The sequence below is a fragment of the Squalius cephalus genome (genome assembly GCF_949319135.1).
Source record: "Squalius cephalus genome assembly, chromosome: 22".
In the NCBI taxonomy this organism is placed as follows: Eukaryota; Metazoa; Chordata; class Actinopteri; order Cypriniformes; family Leuciscidae; genus Squalius; species Squalius cephalus.
Genome location: NC_137143.1, coordinates 24,776,342 through 24,793,016, shown reverse-complemented (window position 1 = coordinate 24,793,016; position 16,675 = coordinate 24,776,342). Strand labels below are relative to the sequence as shown.

Sequence of the window (16,675 nt, the reverse complement as noted above, 5' to 3'; positions counted from 1 at the left end):
CATTAGTGAATACCACCTTTCTAATGAGCACTGAAAAAAAAAACGTGTCTGTTGATGTTTGAAGGATGGCTTATTTTTTTTTTTGTATTTCTAGTTTTTCTTGCTGGGTTTCACCTCGGGCGCAGAGCACATTGTGTGTGCGCAGATGTGCATTTGTTAATAATGTAGCAAAGAACAACAGTAATAAGTGCTTAGTACAAGGCAAGCTTTGGACACAAGACAAAGGTTTAGCTTTTGGTTCAGATCTATTGCAGTCAGTTATAAATAAATGAAGCATTTACTTTTTAAATTAAAACATTTAGGCTACTCCTAAAAAGCAAAGTGTTCTCAGTTTTCCTGTAATCTGAGAAGATGTCGGAATATCTGGAGAGTGCTGGTTTGTGTTAGAAAACGTCTTCTAGGTTTGTTTTAATGCAGGTCCTCAGTTCAATTTATGTTTTTGATGTACTATTACGAAAGAGCTCAAAGATTCAGCCTCTGGCGATGCCACGTAGGAAGCATTTATAACATTGTTTAAGAGAAAATGAAAGGAAAATTGTCTGTCACATCTTATCCTTTTCCCATCTCAGATGAGAATTTGATATAATATTGATAAAAAAAAAAATTCCCCACTGAGTTTGGTGTTTTTCAAATTTCATTGACTTGAATTATTCATTTAAAAAAAAAAAAGTATTTTAATGGCTTTTTAATATGAATTTAATCATTTAATATTTCCGACCTTCAATTGTTTATATGATTTTAATTATATTCTTTCCTTTGTAATGAATTAGGAAATATTTGACTGCTTTTTTTAAATAATAATAAAATGCTTTTTTTCAGAGCCTTAAACAATAATCCAATATGATTAGATGGCATGCTTTGCCTATATTATCTTCCTCATGGCTAATTTTAAGTTATTTTTAGGGGTGTTTATTAGCATTAAATATGTATTCACCTTTGCTCCTGTTCTCACACCTAAAGTGAAAACCATAGGGGAGTTTTTTTTTTTAATAAGTGTTAGTGCTTTCACACATCTCACACACTTATGTAGCTTAATGCATTTAAAATAAATGTGTGAGACAAAGCAGACAAATCCAATTTGGCTCTATAGGCCTGTTTGTGTATTTGTAATAATCTAATAATCCTTCTGAATGGGGTTTGGGATTACGACTGGTACCAGATTGAGGTGTGGGTACCAGACTATACCCGCCGGGTGTGTAAGAAAGCACATAAATACTTCCAGCAGGAGCATCATTCATGCCTCTCTGGACCCGCGTGCTTCAAACTGGGCGCTCTAAATCTGATCTTCATTAACCTTTTACCCCCTTCAGCCCTAAAAGCCTGGGAGGAGGCCTTTGAAATGTCAGAGTTAACAACAACCCTATTGTGCCAGATTTATATGAATAACATTTTGAAAAACTTGTCAGTGATGTGCAATGTTTTTTTTTTTTTTTTTTTTTTTTTTTTTTACATATGGTTTAAAAAATAAATCATCATCATTATTATTATTAATAATAGAAGTAATAATAATAACAAAATTATTATTTATAATAATTATTTATTATTTATAGTCTAAAAGGTCTAAATCTTAAAGAAAAAATATTATTATTATATAAAATATTATTATTATTAATATTTACATATAACATTGTCTACATTTTGATGTAACATTTACACATAATTACTTTAAAATAATAATTGTTATTATTAAAAATATATTTTTTTATAAATGTTAAATCAACATTAATTCTGAATAATAATGATAATAATAAAAGTAATTATTATTTATGAATGTTACATTAAAATGTAGACTAAATCTTAATCTTAAAATAAATTATTGATATTTAATGATATTTTGTATTTAATAAAATACAAATAAGCCCTTCTTTAATTGAATGTTTTATTGTATTTTAATAATAATGTAATTTGGCGCCCATTTGAGGACTGTCAACACTGGCTGATAACATGAATACCCCGCCCCCTCCTCCTCCACCTCCACTCCCACTCCTCCTCCACTCCTCGTCCCCGCCTCCATATTAATCAGATATTGCCCGATCAGGGCTCCACCGGCACGGGCTTTGTCATGCGCTTCTACCGCCGTTGTTCAAACCGGGTGCGAAAGTGAGCGCGAGCTCCGGTTGTTATATTGCTTTAAAACCAGACATTCTCAACCAAGGGAAAGATTTACACCGGATTCGTTGGCGCAGAACGCGGATAGAGTTGAAAGTTGGCGTTTTGGTGAGTTCCTCTGGTGTATTTCGAGGCTTTTGTCTCTGATGTCTGTTGCTTTGTTTTAGTGGCTTGTGCATTTAGGTCACACGAGTTTAATTCGAGTGTGTTTTTGCAAAGGTTTGTTTCCTGTTGCGTTCAGTTAGTCTCTTCCTCCTGTACTGGACTAACACTGCACTTTTATTTCTCTATTAGTGAAAAGCATTCATTGAGCTAAAGAACTATGGTAAGCCGTTTTCATATTTATTTCGTTAAACCAACAGTATCTATCTTTATTTTACTAGTATTTATATTTTACAAGTAATGCAATAGTGACTAGTGTATTTTTCAAATTCACTAGTAACTATTCATTAGGTAGCCTACTTATTCATGTAGTAATAAGTATTCAATTAGTCATTAATATTTATTCTTTGAATGCTAGTATGCACTACTTGCAACTTGCATTTGTTTTTTGCAGTATGCAGTGACTAGTCAGAATGGCTACTACATGGTTCAGGAAAATCTTACTTAATAGATACCAGCAACAATTGGAATACATGCTAGTCTAAAATGAAGTTATTACCTGAACCTCGGATCACTATGAAATTGTTGAAACGAATAAATATTAAGTTGTCAATATACCAGTATCAGCATGCTGTAAATAATTATTAGTGACCAGTTGAATAGATGCATATACTACTAAGATGATAGTCATTCTTGGAATACTTACTAGTAATATAAAAAGTAGGCTACTAGTAACATAAATTGGATAATTTTAAATGATAAAATGGCTTGCCACAAAAAGAGTCCTTAAACCCCTTTCAAGAAAAAGGTTTGGTCATTCATAAGGTGATCCATTGATAGTTCTACTAAAACGCTTCTGTCGATTTCTGCTTTGTGCGATGCTGAATTTACTTTTGTTTTAGCAAGATAATAGATATGCATCAGGTAGATGCATTCGATAACCTATAAGCTATAACTTCCAGCAGAATGGGAAAAAAAAAAAATCTGCTGACTTGAAAGGACTAGTAGAATTACAAAGGAAACGCTCAGATGATTTTTTTTTTTTTTTTTGTACAGAAGCTGCACAAATATTTTTAAGCTTTTGTTCTGTTTTGACTTCAGCTCTTTAACAGATTGCATTGTTTCATTAAATTGCCTGGGGCTCAGGGAACTCTATATCCCCTTTTACCATTCACACTGACACACACGCTCACTCTTTTTCGGCGTTACTCCCCCACAACATGTGGTTCTAGTTCCCGCTGAGCTGAAGCCGCCGTCAGCCGCAGACAGATTGCCCGGGCGTTCGGGTCTGGTGTGGGGCCAAATGTAAATATTGTGGAAGAGATGGAGTAATTACACTGCTTTTGCCCGGACACCTTTGTTCCACATGAGTCGCAACCTCTCCCGTGACCAGACGCCCAGAAGGGTGTGTGTCTGTGCACTGGGAGTCAACTTGGAGGTCACTGGGTCACGCTGCAGCAGACCATAGAGAGGTCATTTTTGTGATCAGCTGGTTCGCTTCATTTTTAAATGCATGGGGTGATTAGTGGGGTAAAGTTTGTTTTTACATTGTCCGTGACCGAGCTCCTGAAAGTGTTTGCGTCTGTTTTGCATGCCCATTGGTGCGCTTAATAAGCTTGATTCCTCACGTGCCTACTTATATTCATAGGATATTTGAATGAGAATCGCACACTTTCCGACCTTCGAATGAAAGAAAACACTTGTCCATTCCTCGCACGCTTTCTCTCGTCTCCTCATTAAACGTCTGCATGGCTCCGGCTTGGTTTTCCTCTCGAGGCCCAGGAGAGCAGCTGCACGTAGGACTCTGTGAAAGCTCCCAGATGTACTTAGCAAAGCCAGCTTCTGCTGACCGCCCGTCAGCCGCCCTGTAATAGGAGAAGTTTATCTGATCTTAGAGATGGCCCATACAGAAGCTATAATAGGGGGATTTGGTGCCATTGGTCTAAAGGAGATGTGTATGAGTTGGGGGATTTCACTCCGATGTTTGGCACTTCGAAAGCGTCGACTTGTGATATTTTACACCTTCATTGATGAATTTGTTTATGCTGTACTGCAGAGATTCATTGTGGGTTTTTGAGGAGACTGAAAAGAATTTGCAGACATTAATGTTATTTGGTTTGCAAGGCAAGTCAATTTTTTTATTAGCAAACTCGCATGGATGCATTTGATGAATTTAAAATGAACATAACTCAGAGCACTGTCTATTTTTATTTTTTTTTCGGTGTCATTTTGTACATCTGCTTGGCAAATCACTTTTTTATTATCATTTTGTCTTTGTTCAGTGCATTCAAATGCCTTTTTTAACACTTAACAATATTTTTAAGGATGTAGGGTGCTTCAAATGAAATCCATAGGGTTCTCTTTTAAATGAGACTATAAAGTAGGCACTGCATTTTGAACCAGCTACAAAATGAATAACACATTAACTTGCCTGCTCAGAAATATTCATAGAAAATTGTTTGTTGCTCTATGCAAGATACAATTGACTTGAAATAAAATGCAAAGATGCTGTTCTAGCTGTGCCTGTGAACTCCTTCCATAGCCCATACTCGTCACATCTTGTCCCACAACGTGATAACCGATAACGCACTCATCCAGGTGGAGAAGGGGGTCATTCTTTCTCCCTATAATGAGGATTACCTGTTGGCCACAGAAAAGAGGCCTTTGACCAGAAAGCCAGTGGGGGGGAGGCCCACAAAACAATAGGGCGCTGAAAAGCACATGCCTCCTGTGGGGCACAATGGCCAGCTGAAACTGTCTCTCCTCACTCCGTCTTAAAGAGGATCTCTAGACAACTCAATTTTTGCGCTCCCCGTATTTAAATAGCCACTTTCAGGGCTGTAATGTGATACTTCTAATATGCAAAATGGCCTCTGAGGAAGAGAATTCGGCAGTACGAAGAAGCGGTCAAATTAAAAAGGAAAATATCAAAGTTTGTAGCTCGTCTCATTCAAATTGCAAAAGAAGTGACTTATTTTTATTTTATTGTGTTTGTGTTGGGCGGGTGAGGGTTGTCTTATTTATGTATTCATTGCATATTGTGATAGCCAATGGGATGATGCTTTGTGAGACAGATTGGTGAAACTGCAGTAAGAGCTTATCATTTCATGTTGAATGTCAGTAGAAATCATCTCATTTAACTTGCGGATATTGCACATGTGAATAGGGCTCAATGTACAAACTAATGTAAACCTTTGGTTTATAGTCATCTTGTTCTACTATATTATTCTACTATATTGTTGTAACCATGATGCTTGTGATGAATAACCAGTTGATTTTAGTAGGATAAAACCTACTAAAAAGTACTATGGTGGGTCTATGGTACAGTATTGTGGTATTGTATTACTTTAATATAAACCATAGTACAGTATGATAACCATATTTATATACAATGCATAGTATTTTACATTATACTCAAAAAAGCATGTTCATGGATTTTTTTTATAATGCCCAAAAAATGCTGTAATCATCAAATTAAGGTATAATTAGATTCATATTTTTAATTAGCATAATATTTGATTTGAACATTTTTGTAATTGTACAGTATTATGTATAGTATTATAACCTTTCATTTTTTTTCTCCCACACCTTTAGTCAATCTCCCGAAGACTCCTATTCCAGCATTGGGCCAGTCCAGTCATTCTTGGCGCCCAATGCAGTCCCCATACCGCCTGCCGCACCCTCTGCCCCCTCTGCCAGTGCGCAAGGGGGTACGAGGGAGGAGACCTAAGAGCCAGACCATCGCGATGCTGAAAGAAGCCGCCGAGGCTGCAGCAGCCGCAGCCGCCACGTCACAGAACGGCCAAACGCAGTCCAATACAGCCAAGAGTCCCATGAGCTCACTGCTCACTCCCAAACCATATAAGAAGAGGGGACCCAAACCCGGCAGCAAGGTACAACTGCTTTTTTGTGGTCGGATGAGTCAGTTAAGGTTTAACGGGATTTTTTATTTTTTATTTTGATGATATTTACAGTTAAATTCTTAAAGGGATAGTCCACTCCAAAAAAATTGTCATTAATAAGTGTTAATTTAATTTATATATATATATATATATATAATCGTCTGTTAATTAATTTAATGCTGAAATAAAACAAAACTTTTTTTCCCACTTAAGTTGCATTTCTAATTTTCATTTAAGTTTTTAATCATCTAGTATTTATATTGCATTTTAAGTACTAAAATTACCGAAACTGTAAGAAGAATACATTTCTTTTTTAAATATTAAAAAAGCACATAACAAATGAAAACTAAAAATATTAACACATGCTATAATGCATAAATGCTAAATAACTAACTTTCACTCAAACCTGTATGATTTTCGTTTTTTCGAGGAACACAAAATTAGATATTTTGATTGATCGATTGAATCTGATGTCATTGGTAGCCAACATAATGGGATTTTAATGATATAAAAAAATGAAGAAAGGGAAAAAAGAAAAAAATTGCCCTGGTAACTGATCATTATGCAGCTTTTGTTTGATTTGAGGGTGGGTCGTATGTCATGAGTGATTATCTAAATTAAACATTAACACTTCTTCTATAATCCTTCCCCATGAACGGTACATTAAACATGCTGGATTCACAATCATGATAAGGCTTTTGTATCCTTCTGCCATTGTTTTGAGATTTAGAAGGTGGGCAAATGATAGTGGGGTTGTTTTGTGAGGGTGTATTGTTTTTTTTTTTTTATCTCTTGCTCTCTGTCTTCCACCTTTACAGAGGAAACCAAAGGTTCCTCATTCACTTTCAAGCCCCACGTTGTCTTCCTCAGTGTCAGATGGGAGACTGTCTAGTCTACAGACAACAAGAGACTCAGGAGTCTTGTCCACTGGTAAGCTTTTGTCTTACTGCATTTCAATACAGTAAAATGTACTCAAAGCAATTCCAAGTTGTGATCATGTATGAATTTATTTACAAAACTAAAACAATATTTTGGCTTGAAGCAAGCCTCATAAACAAGCACTGACACTTCACACAGAAATGTGGTTCATCAGGTTGAAGTCTTATCTTAAGTGCATCATGGGCCATGCACTCCTCAACCTTCACCTGACCATCCACTCTCACCTCTTCTAGTTTGTGTGTACGTGAATAAACACGGAGATTCGGGGCCGCACCTGGACCGTAAGCTGTTGTTGCAGCTGCCCGATCACTTCGGGCCGGGCCCCGTGAACACGGTTCTCCAGCACTCGGTCCAAGCCTGCGTGGATTGTGCGTTTCAGCCCAAAGCTCTGTTCGGCTTCCTGCAGTCTCAGTCTGATGGAGGGGAAATCATCAGAGGTTAGTTTGGATCTGCTTTAGAGTTTGTGTGATCTGCGTTTCATTTAAGGGGGATTCTTTGTTTAGGAGGACTTGGCTGCCAGCAAGAAAAATGCTTTTTTGAAATAAAATTGTATTTATTGATAGGTAACATTTTCTCTGAAATATCACAATATATCCACATCATCACATATTATATTACTGAAATCTTCTTGACGTGGCCATGACATGTGATGCATGTTTTAACAAAGATGAAACATAGTTCAAAGTTTTTTTTTAACCTGAGGGAGTCAAAGGTGCCCCAACTGGAAGAGTCATCCACAATCAAATGTGTTTTGAGAACTGAATGGCATATTGATGTAAGACTTAAGCTCTGTTTGATTTCGTATAGTTGAGTGCTGTTTTAAGACTGTCAACATGTGTGTGCTTTACAATAAAGAGAAAAAAGTAAAAGCATGGGTGTGTGATTGACCTGAAAAGAGAAGGGTGTGTGTGCATGTTTAAAAAGAAGTGTGTGTGTGTGTGCACAGCTGATGTCATCAGACTGCGAGTAATAAGGGATGACATCTGTGTGTAACCTGGTTTGGATCATTTGATTTGGGTGTCCCTAGGGGAAGTGTGTATGTGTATGCGTGTCTATATTTGTGTGTGTGTGTGCAGGGGGTGGGGCCCACGCTAGGACTGTAGAGCCATCTGCTGCGACGCCATGGCCCCTTAATCGGCACCCATTTAGCCAGATCACCCCCCACACACACACACACACACCAAGCAAACAGCATTTGGAGGGTTGGGACTAGATTTAGTTTTTTAATAGCACAAGTGATGTATTCATGAGAAGCATACTAAATTCAACATGCATTCTGTGTGACGTTTAAGAGTTATACAGTGTTTTTTAATTTTGCACCATATCTACTTTGATTCAGTTCGCTCTGAAGGAGGAATCCACTACGTCAAGCTCCCCACTGCCTCCAGTGCTTCGTTCGTTTTGCGCTTTCTGGAAACTCTGTGTCACCATCTGCAGTGTGATAACCTGTTCAGCAGCCAGCCTTTCAGTCCACTAACCACTAACACACACACACCGTATGAAAGGAGCAAATCAGGTATGTGTGCGTGTTATTGTTAACTGAACTAAAACTATGCAGAAATTGAATTAAAAATTATTTGAAATGAAAAACTTAGTGCCCCTATTATGCTGTTTTAAACATTCCTAATTTTGTTTTGGAGGACTCCTACAATAGGTTTACATGCATCCAAGGTCAAAAAACACTTAATCTCAATCAAGGATTCAGTCTCTCTAAACCCCTCCTTTCCGAGAGCTTCCTCTGCTCTGATTGGTCAAATGCCCCAGTCTGTTGTGATTGGTCTTCCGCTTACAGTATGTGTTAGAAACCAAATGTCCATTACCATATTTGAATTTGTAACAATGGCATTGGTTTTGCCGTATCAATTCCAGACCGAGTCCTCATCCTTTGGAAGTGCATGCAAAGTGTATTCGCAGCATAGAAAGCAGCATCTTCTCAACATCTCAACTCCACGAACCAAACTCTGAGGCCTCAGGGCGGGTCAATGTAGACGTTTTCGTAGGCTGGCATTATGCAATAGGCTGGCATTATGCAAATTCGTTTCAGAATCGATTCTTTCTTTTAGGAGACAACTTTATTTTCTGTGCACTTTGATCTTTGAAACTTTGCAGACACTCACAAACAGCTATATTACACATTGCGTGAAAGATAATATTCAGAAAAGCATAATAGGGGCTTTTTTTAATGTATTTATTTGACTAAATCTAGCTTGTGATTTTTAAATCCTGTGGACTTCCAGAAGTGATCTATATCTGCACTCTTCCTCTGTTGCAGTGAAAGAGGAGACATCAGAAGCTTTGTCCGTAGCGCGAGGTACCAGACGTTTCAACCGAGATTCAGCTGCCTACACCGCTGCCCTGTCACCAAAACTTCAGAGAACAGAAGCTCTGCCCTCAGACGGTACGCCCCGTTCAGCTGTTTTTGCTTGTTCGTATCTGTGAGTGAATGATACCGATTGAGTGTTTATGCCACACTACCTGCAGCAGGTCCTGGCCAGTTCTGATTGGTCGAACTTAAAGTGAATGGAGGATGGGGTTTTCTTTAGGTGGAGTTAGGCGCCTCTGTTCATTTTCTTATTAACTGCGCAAAATAAAACAATTAATAATGCAGACAGACTCCTAATTAAATCGTCTACATTGTAACTAATTAAGTGTCTGAGTTTCATTAGGGTGAGAATAACCTGCCAGTTAGGGTTATTTTTACTGCTGTGGGTGATTTATAATTTGCCAGACATGGGTGTTGTGTGTTCTGCTCTCATTAAATGTCTCGTAGATAAAGCTCATTGCCACAAATTGAAGAGAAAGTTAATTTTTTATAAAATTGCTAGTAGTGTTCGCATATGTGTGTTAGAGGACAATTATAAACTCTGAGACGTGTTGCTACTTGTTGCGTCAGATTTCTATTCATGCAGAAGACAGGAATCCTGTACTACATTTATTTTGGTGAGTTTGTGTTAGTTAAATGCTGTAGGTGTGTAGACTTATAGTCTCGAGCGTGCAAGTTAAACCTTCTGTAACCCTGTAATTGTGACACAACTAGTGAGTGTTTATTATGACTACTTTCCACATTTTAATGTCAGAAAAACTATGAAATGGGAGTATAGGATTTATGTAATGACCAAAAATGTTATATTTCAGCTTTATGAAAGCAGTGACAAGTAGCCACAGCTTCGTTAAGTACATCCTGAGATGCTTTTTAAATGGTATATTCATCCATTCAATTATATACAAGATCATGAGAAACAAATTCATTGTTCAAACCTTTGTAGCAAACTACCCTTGTGTATTTGTATTTTGGGGTTGGGAGGATCAGTAAGATTTTGTTTTGAAAGATATTAATAATTTAATTTAGCAAGGATGCATTAAATTGAGCCTTTTACATTATTACAACATGTTTCTATTTCAAATAAATGCAGTTCTTTTGAACTTTCTATTCATCAATGAATCCTGAAAAAATTGCTTTACGGGTTCTGACTCTTTTCAATATTTGATCATAAAAAGAAATGTTTCTTGAGCACCAAATTAGCATATTAGAATGATTTCTGAAGGATTATGTGACACTGAAGACTAGAGTAATGATGCTGAAAGTATTTGCTAACAATATTTAAACTGTGTTTGATCAAATAAATGCAGCTATAGTGGGAATAAGCTTCTTTTTTTTTTTTATTAACGACCCCAAAATTTTTAACGGTAGTGTATAAATGTGTTTATTTCAAACCATATATTACCAAATAATGACCTAGGTATTAATGCAACTTTTCACTCTTCTTTGTGACAGAAACCATTGCCCATGCTGAAAATGGTGCCACTACAGACCAGCAGTTCTCAGAAGAGTCAATGGACTCGGCCTCCAACTCTGTGGCCCCCCGGCCCCCTGCCCTACGCAGCCCGTCTGAGTATCACCCCCCGGCCGGAAGCAGCCCGCACTACCCCTCTCACCCCCCACCCCTCCGCAGACTCTCCTCCAACCCCTCGGAGCTGGGGCCCGCACGCACACACAGACGAGTGGAAGGTAGGCTATGTAAGAACGCTTTGTTTAAACACCTTCACACACACACTATTAATAACATGTAAGATTGCTTGTAAATGACCAGACTTGTTCATGCTTATTTATTTATTTTAAACAGCCCTAGTGCTCTCAGATTTATAGGTAACACTTTGTACTCACTGTTTCATGATATAAAATAAAAAATGTATAATTCTAAACAGATCATTTTGCACAGTTAATGTCAGACACTACTGATCTGTATATAAGCATTGTTTTTTTTAATGATTTATTAATGATAGTTGTTAAAGACTTGTTTATTTATTTTAAATAGACCTAGTGCACTCAGATCTATAGGTAACACTTAGTAATAACTTTAATTTATAATATTAAAGTTGGCATGAAACGGAAGTTGCGATAGTCTTTCATTCCCTGTATGTGAGTGAAACGAGTCAATGACTTCTCGAAAAAGGAAAAATGTAGAGCGGGACTTGATTTTGCCCATCAGGAATTGATTGGATGGTTGATCTCGTGATTGACAGCTTGTCCCGCCCTCATGCCAGTAAACACATCATCAGAGAAAAGAAGAGATGTCTTGCAGGAGGGAAAGGAAGCTATTTTGAAAAATAATTACGAGGGCACATAAACTAAAAAAAAATATGATGTGCACAGATAAATCATTTGACAACTGCAATTTTCCATTAAAAATAAGAATTGTAAATTTGGATATCATGGTGACATTTATATTAACCGATTATTTCATGCAGTTAGAAATGTCATGACACTTTAAACAACTGATCTGATATACGCTTGCATGTTTTTGATGATTTATTTTTGAGTTGTTGAATGATTGAAAGTCTTCAGGGGTTTTGAGCTGTTGGTGTCTGTGCTTGTTGGCATTAGTCTTGTGTTTGAGCTCTAAAAGCAGAACCGTTTCATTGTTCAACTCCCTCAGAATGCTTTCAGACTGGCAGCTTGGCTTACGCGATCACCGCTGCTCTTCGGAGACTTGGATCTATTTCTATCGTGGGATAAACTCCCATATCAGTTCCGCACAGAGTGCTTGTGTGAGGACCAGATGTATTTTCTCTAATCAAATGTCAAATGGCACAATAGGCTTTGATATGGATTAAAGCCTGTTAGCGGCTCGGGGGGCCATATTTATTTAAATTGCATCTCAGAGTAGGAGCGATGTTTGGGGTTCAGTTTTATTTTCCATATTAAAGCGACTGAGAGCTTTAGACTGATTCAAGACCAGCACTCATTCAGGGAGACATAATGTTCAGTTTCCTAAAAAATATGTGTTGGTCAATTTTTGGGTTCTTTGGACCTCTAGCATGACATTTTCAGTCGTGGGCTATATTTGAAGCTAATCATACTATTCTTATTATTTCTTCTATATGTGAATAATATTGTCATAATATAACATTATGCAGTTTTGTTCTAAACATCATTAGTTCATGTTGAAGTATTAATTTAGATACGAACACATGATTATTCATGTACCCTTATCATAAAGCGTTACCCATTTTGTCATTTGTATGTTTTTTGGTGCCCGTTGTGGCGATTATTTTATCATCCAAAAAAATCCATATGTGCAAGTAAAGACCTTTTTGTAGTTACCATATTTATTATTTATTTATATATTATATTTATTTGCTAGCTGCTAGCTCAACCACTGGTCCTGATCATCAAGCAGCAGAGAAGGATTCCTCCAGAACGTCCAATAAGTGTCCGTCATCATGGAGTATAGAGGAAGTGATGCAATTTGTGCGTGACGCCGATCCACAGGCGCTGGGCCCACATGCAGAGCTCTTCAGGAAACATGTAAGATGTGATTTTCTTGACTTCTTTCATATGTTTTTTTGTACTACTTTCAAGTTAAAAAGGTTTATATGTTATAAATGATATAGTAGATGTTATAATGGATTGATTGTTTTCCACAGGAGATTGATGGCAAGGCCTTGATGCTTTTACGGAGTGACATGATCATGAAGTACATGGGGCTGAAACTGGGTCCTGCTCTCAAACTTTGCCATCACATTGAGAGACTCAAACTGGTGAAATAGTGGTTGGAACCTTCCGAGCAAAATCACAGAGGATCCACTAGAGGGCAACGGAGGAAAACGCAGGTCCACTCCATTTCAGAGTCGACACCAGAGACTTCAGTCAAGATTCATGGATATTTATTACCCGTGACATGGATGGTCAAAGGTCCAACATGCTGACCTACTTCACCTGTACTCATTCCCACTGGTTTAAACATTGGGGGAAAGAAAATACCTGCCAAATATTTCCTTTTTTTGTGGCAAAAATGAACCACCAGATTGACTTTTCAAAACTGCCTAACTTTGTGTGTAACCAAGGATGTTCACAATGGCTCTCATCTAGAAACAAATTCAGTGTAGAACTGCAGCTACAGATCTCAGTACCTCAGTGATATGATGCTCTGCGTTTACAGACAATGGTGGAGAAAGCTGAATCCCAAAGGATTTCACTGTGTTCATGTGTCGTGTCCGGTACCGTCTACACGCACATACAAATGTTCACTTTCCACTGTATTTTACTGTTTACGTCTGTTGAAGATGTATTTGACTTTATGCTTTGGGCATTGAATATGAAGGGTTTTAGTGCCGGTGAATCAAATTTCATTGTTCACTATTTGGCGTAGTTTATTTAATTGGACATATTTTCATTGTTTTTTTTTTTCTTTGACATTTGAATTGGATTACACATTGAATTACATTTCAACATGTACTACTGTTTCATAAAGTAACAGAAAAAAAAATAAAAATGATTTTTTAAGTGATATAAACCAAAAATGGTTTTGCTATGGTCTATAAAAAAGCACCAATTTTTAAAGCACAAACTTTTAGTTCTGACTGTTACTGAAGATGTCTACTATTGCTCTTTAACTCAAGTCAATTAATTACTCAGGACACTTGTCATTTATTCATATTTTGTTATGTTTTTCCCTCTAAAAAAACCAGACTATATTAATGTCCACACCAGCACTTCATGTGACACCCATGAAGGTGGACATAATGTCACATGGTCCTGAAACTTAGAGGTTTATCTACATGGAGAATGATGTACGGAGCATGCAGCAATTCCAGAAACGTATGTGGTTCTGTTTGTGTACATCATACAAATGTGTACTTAGTTCAGTATTCTATCATTTAGTGCATTTTTTTTATTTAATAGGTAGAAACTGTTGCTTTTGAGCGCATTTTGTCTGTTTATATAATGGATTGTGACTTTGGGGGATGGAGCCTTTTTGTTTTGATATTATATACATACATTTTTAGCTCCTTTTAGATACACTGTATTTACTTTGCTCTTATACTCAGGTTGAAATATTTTGTATTTACTTATTTGAACACTTTTCTACCATTTGAATAAATAATTGCATTTATAAAGTTGTCATTTGCACCGTATTTTCAGTGGAAAGGCATTTGCACGTCAAAGATGTTATGCTTTGCTTAATGTTTTGCTCAAAAGAAACAATATATGAGCCAGTACATCATGAATCCTTTAGATTTGACATTTAATTAAGTTTAGATTAATAAAAAGCAAATCCCTTTAGCATGCACAAAAAGAGCATAAACATTTCACACAGCCATCTTACTGGTGGTCATTTTACATACAGACAAAAGCATATACTATAAACATGAGTTTGAGCTTCAGGGAACAGATGTATTATAACAATATAAAACAATCACTCACAGAAGCGATCGAATGTTAAAAGCTTCAAGAGAAAAGCTTTGGTGTAGTTCACCCAAAAGTGGAAATTTTGTCATTTACTCTCTTTTCAAGTATTATTTACTGAGTTGAGGGCGAGTACATTTTCATTTCTGTCTGAACTATCCCTTTAAAGGCCCCTTGAACCATAAGGTGTGTGCAACTGCAACTCTGATACATGTTACATTGATTCAACTTCCCATTTTCCATTTTGTGGACAATATACAGTTTCCATGCAATCATTCCCTCTCCTCGAATGCTGTCTCCAGCAGAAGAGGTTAAACCCGGGGTAATAGGCCCATATGTTACTATTTACGAGAAAATTGCAATTTTTTAGTGGCTGAGTAGCCTGCGGTGCATTTGTCTCTGGAGAACACAAATATTCACACATATAAAATAGGCAACATCCCCAAACCATTTGGCCACTTACCACTACAGCATTAATGTAATGTGTGAATCAAGCTGATGATAGCTCAGATTGCATTTGAATTTCCTGATGAATAAATATTTTTGGTCTGTATGGGATATTTTCATTCTAGTGTATGGTAAGTTAACATGAAATACAATGAGAATGAGATACAACATTCAATCCAAAAATGATACTAAACAGAATATTCTTTTATAATCATTAAAAAAAGTATTTTATAATTTTGGTTTCACTTTGTTTTGATGGTATGCATTTAGGATGGTCCTGTCCTGGGCAGTCAATATGTTTTGATATATTGACTGCCCCACATAAGATCTTGGTTAGCAATCATATAAATGAATAATATTGAGCAGATGTAAGAGCTGCTTTGGGTTAAATTGCAAAGAACAAATCTGATGAGAGAAGACAGGCCTTTCAAACTATCATGAAAAGTTTGTGCTTTTTATCTGGCCTCCACAAGTTAACTGTTGTGCAACTAAATGTTTACTTCATATCTAAATTCATGGATAACAAAGCAATAAACACTGTGTACCAAAGGAGAACTGTGGACATGATGGGAAAGATCAGATCATATGCACAGTGTTCCTGTTGCTAAAGAAGAGTGGATTCAACTTTATATTTGGACATTGTAACTTCACAAGTATTTTGGGAAAAATACTCTACAAAGGTTTAATTTTTAAAATGATTATTATTTTCACAAGTGGGAACAGGTGAATGTGATTTCGCCAAGTACAACAACTTTGTTGACCCTGGGACAACATTCCAAACAACCAATAATATATGAGAGACAAGTTTACAGTTTATGTCAAGTTTAGGCTTGCAACCAGGTGCTTCTACATCAGTGTTGTTCACCTATTATTTACCTCTGATTTTAGGGATAAGTTATGGGTAGGTTAGGTTTAGGGATAGGACTACATTTTCGGCTAGGAATGTTGTTCCAGGATCAACAAAATATGTTAATTCAGGAACATGCCTTTCTTGAGGGTGAATAAGTAATGACAAAATGTTCATTTTTGGGTGAACTGTCCCTTTAAAATGCTCTTTAAATCTAATTTACAATATTCTGTTAATTGTGAACAGAAACAATCTTACCTTTTTCTGAAGTTGGCAGTTCAGGTGCTGTTTTAACCAATTATATCTATGTTGTCGAATTAATTTAGTGTAGCAAGTCTCAATTCCTTTTGAAAATTGTATCACCGGATAGAAACAGCAGCCTTGCAGAAGAGTCAGCTCTGTCTGTCTGATAGCTGCAGATCTGTGAGAAGGTATGTAGAGAATTAACTTTAGGACGGCCCCTTCTGTGCTGCTCTATCCTCTGAAATAAGGTTGTCCAGTTCAACATTATTGACTTGACTACTATTTCAGGTGACAAAAGATACAAATTGAACATGTACCAATTTAATGAGTGCAGTGCAGTTTTAAACCTGACTTTAAAGTTTCTTTTCTTAAATTGGGGATCTCAGAGTGTCACTG

General features: G+C 36.9%; 1 protein-coding gene across 6 annotated transcripts in view; it reads left to right on the top strand.

The window, feature by feature from the left end:
* The window catches only part of scml2 (Scm polycomb group protein like 2), a 25,605-nt gene extending 9,167 nt beyond the window's left edge, over positions 1-16,438 (top strand). For 3 of the 6 annotated variants that reach the window (XM_079856924.1, XM_079856928.1, XM_079856927.1), the window contains 8 exons: positions 5,806-6,104; positions 6,932-7,043; positions 7,286-7,489; positions 8,392-8,568; positions 9,325-9,450; positions 10,828-11,061; positions 12,698-12,861; positions 12,981-16,438. In XM_079856924.1, the coding sequence (XP_079713050.1) occupies positions 5,806-6,104; positions 6,932-7,043; positions 7,286-7,489; positions 8,392-8,568; positions 9,325-9,450; positions 10,828-11,061; positions 12,698-12,861; positions 12,981-13,103 (1,439 nt within the window). In that variant the 3' untranslated portion in view covers positions 13,104-16,438. Of the gene's footprint in view, positions 1-5,805; positions 6,105-6,931; positions 7,044-7,285; positions 7,490-8,391; positions 8,569-9,324; positions 9,451-10,827; positions 11,071-12,697; positions 12,862-12,980 lie in introns of all 6 variants that reach the window. The other 3 variants (XM_079856923.1, XM_079856926.1, XM_079856925.1) reach the window with 1 other exon arrangement.
* Positions 16,439-16,675: the final 237 nt, after the last annotated feature.